This window comes from Paramormyrops kingsleyae, chromosome 9, assembly GCF_048594095.1.
Source record: "Paramormyrops kingsleyae isolate MSU_618 chromosome 9, PKINGS_0.4, whole genome shotgun sequence".
Lineage (NCBI taxonomy): Eukaryota > Metazoa > Chordata > Actinopteri > Osteoglossiformes > Mormyridae > Paramormyrops > Paramormyrops kingsleyae.
The window spans coordinates 32,625,962-32,635,668 of record NC_132805.1 but is presented as its reverse complement, the minus strand read 5'-3'; the positions used below and the strand labels follow the sequence as shown (position 1 = coordinate 32,635,668).

Sequence of the window (9,707 nt, the reverse complement as noted above, 5' to 3'; positions counted from 1 at the left end):
ACCCAGGTGTGAGGACTCTTCAGTCAATCACTCCCCTAGTTAGTAATCTAAATGGGGAGTTGCAGTGATACCGGCATATGCTGTGGCCCTTTCTGGATGAGACTGGCCACCCCTGATCTATATCAAGATTGACTCCCACACAGACCACTGCCCCCTGGTGGCAGGGGGCTTGCTCTCCTTGCCATCTGACCGAAAAAGTCACAGATGATCCAGACATCAGTCTATGAGGAGGACAGGATACCCAACCAGGGAACTGTATGAGGTGGGGGGGGGGGACTCTCCACAGATTAAGGATTTGGCTGTCATGGTCTCTGAGCACTTTAAAAGACTATTCTACTGGGATAATGGAGGAGGGGGAACCCACACAATTGAATTCTTTGCACTTTTGGCTATTGTCCAATTTATACTAAATTATAAAGGCCTTACTGTAAAGCATCAATGCTGCACATTCAACATACAGTTTACTTTTTCTGGTAAATAAAACACATACAGTTTTACAAAAATAGAGCTTTATATACACAGTACAAAGGAAACAAATGGTTTACATTTAAAAAAGCAGGAATATGTACAATATGTACCAAAAACACAGGTAAGAACATGTTTGGTTCCAGATGCCAAACAGCATCCTTAATTGCCTCTTGGCGATTAATACAGTTCATCAGTCTCTTCCCAGGGGTGAGATGTCACAGTACCGAGCGGTACTTGCAGGCAAACATGATCCAAACGGCGCATGCAGACTCGGCGTAGGTATAGACCCGCACTCGGACCGCCAGCCTCACCTGGTCACCACGACAACACACTATCTCGTCACAGAACGGAGACCTGTTAGGTCACAAAAGGGCTGTTACCTGCCACTTTCCTAGAATACTGTTAAGTGTGAAATTGAGTGCCACAGCGCTCCCCCCTCCCTACAGCCCCTGCCTACCGCATGCTGGTGGCGAACGCCCTGCGGGCGTTGCGGTGCGTGAAGTGGATGGGGAAGCCCTTGAAGGTGTGGCCATCGGGTACTGCCCGCCGCACCGCGTCCTGGAACTCCTCGTTCCCACAGGACACCCCTGTGCTGCGCTCCAGCTCGTAGGCCGACAGCGCCGCGGACAGCAGGTAGGACAGCTGGTCGTCCCACGCTGTGGTCATACCCAGGTCCTGGAAACAGGAGAGCACCTGAGCAGAGGAGTTTGCCTGGTTCCGTTAGCCAGACTGCACTAGAGTCAGCGAGAAAGGGCAGGTAGCAGTTAAGGCTATAGACTCTGAAGGTTGCTGGTTCAAGTCCCAAGTGGGGACTGTGGTTTTATCTTTAAAGAACTTAAATCAGAGCAACTGCAGTTAAATGTACAGCTTTAAGCGTACCAAAAATCCACTGCACAGATTGTCAGCTAAGAGACTCAGACCATCGACGAGCAGATGGTACCTTCCTGTGCTCAGACACCAGCAAGCGCATCTCCAGCTCCAAGTGGTTGCTGGCAGCAGCCGGATCCCACGCAGGGCCGCAGAGCGGGGGCAAGGGGGGCACCGAGGAGCCGGATCCCGGGGCGCACACGGAGAGCAGGGCGTCCTCGCTCATGGACTTCCACAGTGACGGCTCCCGCAGGTCAAAGATGCACAGCTCCACGGTGTCCGAGGGTTGGCAGTTGGCCAGGAAGGACTTGTGGTTGAACACGCAGCCTACCGTTCTGTACGGGTACGAGGGGCGGGGCTGAGGTGCGAGAGGAGGGTCGTCTGGGTTGATGGGCTGGTGCAGGTATCTGCCAATGACACAAGAAACTGGTGCCTCTGAAATTCGATACTTGTTTCATGCACTATTTCCATTGCACACAATCAGTCATTTTAAGGGTAAACTGCACGTATATAGTTTCCTGGTACTTAATTCCGGGCATAGATACCTGTGCCCAGTGAGACTCTCCCAGAAGGTGACGGAACCTTCGGTGCCACAGGTCATCACCCAGGCGTGGGGCACGGCCTTGGCTTTGGTGCCCACGCACACGTAAGCATCCAGGCCGAAGCCGAGCAGCAGGCTGCACAGGAGGGTGGCATGGTCCTCGCAGTCGCCCTGGAAACGCAGACGGACGTCATTCCTCCGTGCCGAGCACCGACCACACACACACACACCGGCCTGGAAAGAAGATCTTTGCAGTTTCCTGAGTAAAAGGACTTTTAACTCAAACAGTCAGCCCTCATATTTTTCCTGGGTGTTTTCAGCTCACTATGCAGGCATCAGACAGATTCACACCCCCAGCAAACCTCACCTATGCTGCCCCCTGTACAGCAGATTCATGAGATTCAAAGGGAACGGCAACACAGACTGGGATGGGAGGGGCCCTCTTTTAAAAGTAAACACAGCAGAACAACCCATAAACAGGCAGCAGCATACAGGTCACTCAGTTTCTTCAGTGAAACATAAATAATGCAAAAGACGCATCTTTAGTTGTCAGTGGCTGACAGTCTTTGAATAAGCAGGGTAAGGCTTGGCAATCAAGAAAATAAGTCTCATTTCTGGGTGGAATTCCGATCCCCAATGCTTACCAAAGGAACTAGGGTTTAACTCACTCTATTACCTGGTAAGTCAGAAGTCAAATGCTTGAAAAAGTAACTAGATCACGGGGAATCCACAAGCGTGCGGGGCGAACAAACATTTCTCAGGGCAGTGTTCCAGTCAGAGCCTATCCCCAAGCCCCTTCTCCAGAAGCTGACCCGCGTTGCACTGGGCCAAGGCCGGTGCGGTCAGGATGACGGATGGCTCGCAGAACCATTAATATGGACCACACAGTCCAAAGAGGTCCCGGGCTAGCCTTAGAATTAATTTAGCGGCGACAGAACCAATAAATCACAGCGTGGCAATCTACACTCCAACCCACAGGAGTCTAAGAGTATGATTTTAGAGATGAAAGCACAGGAGTGCCCACAGGCGCAGTAGGCAGAAGATTCCAGAAAAAAAACTACTAGCAGCACTGGGATTTTTTTAACCATACATCATCCAGACAAAACTGGTCTGGTTGTTTCACATCAGCTGTCAGAAAACACACTGGATGCTTTGCTCTCTGTCCACTGAATTCCCTAGAAAAATGGGTAGCAGCTTTAAAATGTTTTTTTTTTCCCCCAAAAATAAATCATGGGTAAAGTTCTGATCGTATAGAAACGTAATTATATCATCAGAAATGCAAACATATCAGCATATTAACATTTTCATACAAAACATAATATAAAACCTATGCCCATATACTTCCATGTAGAGGTGGGTGATATGGCACAAACACATTTTGCACGTTATATGTAACGTTAAAAACACTGGCAGTGTTGCCATGTGTCGAACGAACGGTATCTTTGCAAAGTTTGCAAATAACTGTAGATTGCTGCATGCAAGATTTCTCAAATTGAAGCCATTGCTACACGATCAACGCAGAAGCTTTTCTGGAACCAATTCTTCCTGATATGCCATGCTGCACACACTGCATACTTGCCCGTGTACTTCACCGCGTAGTTGCCCCTTCTATAGACGTGTGAGGCAAGCGCAATATTTCAGTTTCTCTCAAACTGGCGCTCGGGGACCCCTGCGTTTCCTACGCGACTGTGGGCCCCTGAGAACTGAAACACTACAATGTTCTTAGCAGTCTGGTTGTATATTGTTTGTTTTTTTTAATCAAGTTAGCTAACTGGTTAGAGAAGATCAATTAAGTTGAGATCCACTGAGACAGATAACTGGCAAAAAGGTGAGACCGTGCTGAGATTATGCAGGCTGAAATTGATTTGTTTCACGTCAGTCTGTTTTTTGTGTGTTTTGTTGCTATAATGAAAATATTATGTAGACCTGTATTGTGATTCTTGCGGTAAATGCTTATAGTGAATACCATTGCAACCGGTTACAAAAAATTATCACCATTATTTCCAACAATATATGTGTGTGTATGTAAGTATATCTACATATATCCCAGAATACTGTTAAGTGTGAAATTGACCAGCATTACCTTGTTCCTGCAGAGGAAGGCCAGTAGGCTGCACCATTGCTCATGGCGGCCCCCACCCCCCACCACGGGGGCCCTCTCCAGCGGCAGCAGGCTGACGAAGCGGGCCGCTTGTCGGGGGCTCTCCAGGATGCGGCCCGCCCGTAGGACACGCACGTAGGAGCACACGGGCCGGTTCACACCATTTTCGTCCTGTGAGGTAGTACATGGGGGGGGGGGGGGGGGGGGGGGAGAGATGGCTGTCACACAGCAGCAGAGCCTCACACATGGGGATCTGTTGGGAGATGGGGTTCTCCTAACCTGGGCAAAGATCTTAACCAGCTTGGTCTGGTGTGACGGCCGGATCTCCAAGAACTCCCTCCACCACTGCTTGGCGTAGACTAAAAACAAGCGCTCCCTCTCTGCTCTTCTCTGCCGCTCCATGGATTGCTGCAAATGCCAGTTAGGGTCACTATGGGAAAGTGGGGACTCTGCACTTTTCATGCAAACACACTGGGTCGGTTAGCCATGGGCTGCATAGTCACAGATACAACACAAGGACAGAGGAGCATTGAAACGGGCAAGGAAAATAAAAATGTAAATTCACAATCAGCCAGCAGGTGGCATCGTACAAAAACAATTTGTGCTCCAATAGCCATTTGTGGCCATCTGCTGTACCTTTCAATAAAGAGCTAAACCCAAAGTTAATGGCTTGCTGTGCCAAGGGGTAAAGGTTCAGTCACTACAAACAGAAAAATTTGCTAAGAAATTAATGACCTTTTCCACTGTCACTAAGAAGTGAGCTGTACTCGATTTCTGGCCATCGTAAACTATAAGAGCCGCACCTCAGCCATACCCGATTTCCAGCCATCGTAAATTATATGAGCCGTACCCCAGCCGTATCCGAGGCGTACCCCAGCCGTATCCGAGGCGTACCCCAGCCGTATCCGAGGCGTACCCCAGCCGTATCCGAGCCATACCCCAGCCGTATCCGAGCCATACCCGCACTGACACGGCCCTGCTTATTAACAGTGCCAAAAGCATGGTTAAACTAAGCTGGTTGCATCACCACTAGGGGAGATTAATCGACGTAGCCGATGACATCAACGCTGAAAAGACATTTACATCAGTGTTTTAAATCGATGCATCTTACTTTTAAAATTATTTTGATGAAATTACCTTTATGATTTCTAAAATACTTCAGTTCATAATAACAAATGTTTTTTTAATCTTTTGTCCTTGTATTTACAAAAAAAAAGTGTCCGACTTTAATCTGCAAAAGTACTGCCATACCACCATCTTTCTACATAGTTTAACCACAATATCTCCTCTTTGAAAAGATGCTGGCTACTGAGGGACATGATTTACCATGTGGCATGCTCCACTAACCGAATTTAATAAGCATACACGGAATTTAAACAGATTACTAACTTTTGGGCATCACAATATGCATCTCATTAATATTTTTAGGCCTACTATTAATCTGCTTATCATATTGTGGGCAACAATGTGCGTAGCTAGCATCCTTTATATAAAGCGCTGCAATGACACAGTTCGTTGTTGTCAAAGTAAAATTAAATTACTGTCAATTTGATTTTCTGGAGGTAAATGAATCGTTTAAATTGATGTACTAATGAGTAAAATAGTTGATCGATTATTCCACCGAAAAATAGTTATTACTGGCAGCCCTAATCCCCACTATCTGACTGGTCAAAACGCATGGAGATACCGGTGATCTGTGTCGACATGCATGGATTATCTGACGGGAAAAAGAACATATTCTATATATTATTCATTATTACTAGTATCACACATCACAATGTATTGATACATTCCTGATAAAGGTTGGAAATTTTCAAGTTCAAGTACTAGGGAACGGCTGAACGGAATGGATTCGTAATCCAGATTTACGCAAGATAACGCCAATTCCGCTAGTGTTTGATGCTTACATAACCTGGCGATTCTCACAGACATGACTGGCGGAAATTAGCACATAGTAATCATGATGTACACCGTGTGAACAGTAAATAGGTGGCTCATAGGTTTTACGTCACTGTCGTTCTCCAAGCCAGGCAACACCTTTACCGAGTCGACCCTCATGCAGTGGAAAACCGACGCGAACTGCAGCCGCGCTGTAAGTAATGTCTTTTCGTGATACGGCTCGGTTCCTGAATGCCAGTGGAAAAGCACCATGAATAAAACCTAGAGCACACATTCTGGTCTGTGTTTGCTGGCAGAGCACGGCTACACGGAGCGACGCACCCCACCTGTGTGCTGACAACATCCGGGCTTAAGGTGTCACTGAGGGGGGGGTACAGCTCCAGTTTCACATTCAGGACACCGGCTGGAACTTTACACTCGCTGCCTGTTCATCCAATGAGGGGATGAGATGGGGGGGCAAGAAAAGAGAGAGAGACTAAATATCCAGAGACATGGTGGAGTTCTACTCTGGTTCACATCAAACAAAAATTTCATTGGCCAGTAAATGCGGGGGGTGGGGTGGGGGGGGTCAGGGATGGATCGATCGCTTTCTTAAGTTTAACGGTCATTGTTTTGTGAAGAGAATGCATGAACATGAGGGCTGCAAAAACTGAATATTTATAGTTTATTTTTTGGAAAGCAACCAACACCCCCTCCCAAAAAAAAACCCCAGCATTTCTGTGGTCTGGTGGAATACTGGGACCGGGGGTTGGGAATCCCTGGTGTGGGGGTCACACACAACCATGCACCCTAACACTGCTCTACTTACAGCAGCGCAACCAGAAAGGAGGTTTCATTCATGCTACAGGACTGCTCACACAAATTACTGGGAAAAATTTCTTACACGCATACAGGATAAATCTCTCTCTTACCATGCACACTCATGACACACACAGCCTGTTCACACCATCATTGGTCACTTTTGCACATATAGGCAACAGGCACCCAGCATGTAAATTCCTCATTAAAGGTCACACACTTCCCTACCCACTCCCAGAAGCTCCACGGCCAGACTGGTTTTCCCATTCGGAGAGCTGAGGATGGAACGCCAGTCTAGGAAGTGGGAGGAGACGAGTGCAGTCTCCCCAGCCGGGTCGGTCTTGATCAGCACCATGTGCACCGGGTCGCAGATAGACAGCATGGCGGTTGCGTCGGCCATTTTGCTGCCCTCCCCTGGATAAGGATTGTGCAACAAATACAATTAATCTAACACAAAAAATATGCAGATATTCCAGGTTTCTCTCCCCACAAAAACACAATGCTGATTGTGTGCATTTAACACAATGTCAAACATATTCATATTCTCCCCAGTTTGAGCTCCTCAATATTTAATACAATATTCCAATGATCACATCGTTTTGATTAACTACGGCTTCATGTGCAGGTCTGAACTGAGATGCTGAAGAACCACAGAGCCTGAGAAATGTTTACAGCAAGGGGTGGGGGTTGGGTTGAGGGGCGGGGCGGTGACGAGAGACACACACCGGCGGTCTCCCTATGCACCTCCAGCAGGAAACCTTCTGTCAGGTCTGGCTCGCAGGCGCAGGGCACGGGCTTGGAGCGGAAGCGCTGACTCCTGAAGTGCAGGTACAGGGTGAAGGTGGAGCACACCTGCCCGGGTAAGGCAGCCGGCTCCTGCAGGTGCTCCAGAAAAGCCTTCCCCCCGAGCACCTGCAGGTACAGGTATCTTCTCGACGGGTCAATGTTGGCTGGAGAAACAGTACAAAGAAAACCAATGAAGCAGAAGATTACTGAATGCAATTGTGCCTTTTTATCCAAATGGATAACAAACTGTGCCTTGAGATATTTATATCTGTATGTACTATTGTAGTTAGTATATAGTACGAATATTAATGTGACAGATGAAGCAGTAATTTCTGTTTTATTCTTAGGGACAGAAACATTTCACTGTCTTTTACCCACAATTCAGCAGCAGACTACAGCACACTAACACACAGATGATGTGAAACAAACAAACAAAAAAAACACTGACTTTTCCTCAGCTGTGTCCCCTCAGTATCGACGTAGTGAGTGGCTGGCTTGGGAGACAATTCTGGGCTGACCTCCTGGCAAGGATGAGGAAGATCCACAAATAAGTCACTTTCTGCCAAGTGCTCTGTACATTCCATCATGTTACTCTGATGGTCTCGAATATCGCTCCGGACAACGGTGTCAAGATGTCCTTCTACCTTGTCCAAAAATTTGATCCACAATGTCTACCTGAACTATGACTAATCTGATAGCTATAAAATTACTGTGATGCTGAAAATATTAATGTCCTATGTTATATAAAGTTAGGATTTTGATTAAATTTAGTTGCCTGCCTTGCAGTAAAGGAGTCATTAGCAGTTTCTGTACAAGTTTCACTTGTTAATATCTGGCACCTTCGAAAACTGCAGCTGCTTCATCAGGTCGTCGACGATGCCCCGGCGCTGCAGGGCTCGTATGAAGTCCGCCTCGGATAGTGCGCGGTGCTCCGGCCCCAGCTCCTCTCTCACCGTCTCTGCCAGCACGTCTCTTATCTTACCGTGAATGTCCATCTGCGTAAAACGAACAATGTATCAACAAGACCGCCAACGATGTCCTGACATGAATGCTGGAATATCTCCGGCTTTCCAGCCTTGAACATCAAATAATGTCCGTTAGCTAACAGCTGGTGACAAGCTGCCAAGCTCTGACTGCCACCGAAACTGTGTCGAGTAAGTAAATCCCCACCTTAGTTAAATGGTTGTGAATGATTTGCTTGAGCTCGGAAGCTTTCTCCGGCGGCAGCGACATGTCAGCACCGGATTTAAACCTAACACCGTTTCAGTCTCCGTTGATCTCCTTGGTTGACTAACCATAAGACGAAGTTTCTGAGCGTCCGATCTCAGTGTTAAAGTTAAGTCACGTGTCAAATCAAAAACACCTTCTGAGATCTATATCCACTACTGTTTTCCATATTTTCGGAGCGTAACTACACAAATACACTCCTCCCTCTACAACTGTCAGTTTAAACTGTGGCGGAAAAGCCAGCGGGAATATCCTCTCAATCAGGCCTGGCTTATTTTTAAACAATAGTGTTATTAATTATAAAGAGACAGATACCAATGTTTTACATGTGTCATTTATATTGTACCTAATTGTCTCGGATATGTCGCTAGATACAGTTCCCCATAAATTTAAATTGCACGTCCGCTTTTGTATCAGGCACATACATAGACAACCGCCGCGACATTCGGCCTAAAAAAACAGGAAGGACCCTACTTATGTGCGATCACGTGATAGTACAAGTTATCTTTTTCTTTGGCGTCACTTTGGTATGGCGCTTGGCTCTAGGGGGTCGTGAGTGTGTGGCTTGTCCTTTAAACCTGGTCATATCTAGTAACAATAATAAATATTTCGGTAAATTATTGTCATCGTACATTATCAATTACTATAATACATTAATTGTAGTGCTCGGCTTTTATTGGGACACATTTTCCTTCCCAAATGATAGATTGCACCAGGAAAAAGTAAAACCAATAATTCTTCAGCAGTCAGTTTTGAGGCACACTCTAGTCATATTCAGAAGTGTGACGAAGCATTTTCCCAGAGCCGTGACATATAATGGCACTTGTTTCAACTCTTTTCCAAATTATTAAGTGTCCCTACCTGCCATGCAATGGTATAAACCAAGTCTGTTCAACTTAAGTGGCAAGTGGGCCAAGTAAGACAACCACTGGGCCACACCAAAGACTTTGTGGCAGCATAACTTTATATTGCAGTATAACATTAAAACATCTATGCATCCGCATGTATTGCATCATAATT

At 46.6% G+C, this 9,707-nt stretch overlaps 1 protein-coding gene across 1 annotated transcript; it reads right to left on the bottom strand.

Annotated features, from left to right (window-relative positions):
* Positions 1-448: 448 nt before the first annotated feature.
* cep76 (centrosomal protein 76) lies at positions 449-9,055 on the bottom strand. Its single transcript, XM_023813562.2, has 12 exons — positions 8,631-9,055; positions 8,300-8,455; positions 7,909-7,981; positions 7,400-7,624; positions 6,903-7,088; positions 6,203-6,300; positions 4,257-4,385; positions 3,960-4,148; positions 1,881-2,047; positions 1,409-1,742; positions 926-1,143; positions 449-822 (listed from the first exon to the last, which is right to left on the bottom strand). Exons 1-12 carry the CDS (start codon positions 8,691-8,693, stop codon positions 684-686), a joined length of 1,977 nt encoding a protein of 658 aa, XP_023669330.1. The 5' UTR covers positions 8,694-9,055; the 3' UTR covers positions 449-683.
* Positions 9,056-9,707: the final 652 nt, after the last annotated feature.

What these genes read in the sequence shown, in the direction of transcription:
- cep76 (XM_023813562.2), bottom strand. Translation starts at nt 8,693, where the DNA reads ATGTCGCTGCCGCCGGAGAAAGCTTCCGAGCTCAAGCAAATCATTCAC. An exon ending in TTCACAACCATTTAACTAAG is followed by an intron (nt 8,456 to 8,630) that starts GTGGGGATTTAC and finishes CGTTTTACGCAG; the next exon opens with ATGGACATTCACGGTAAGAT. An exon ending in CGTGGAGCTTCTGGGAGTGG is followed by an intron (nt 6,301 to 6,902) that starts GTAGGGAAGTGT and finishes TTGGATGAACAG; the next exon opens with GCAGCGAGTGTAAAGTTCCA.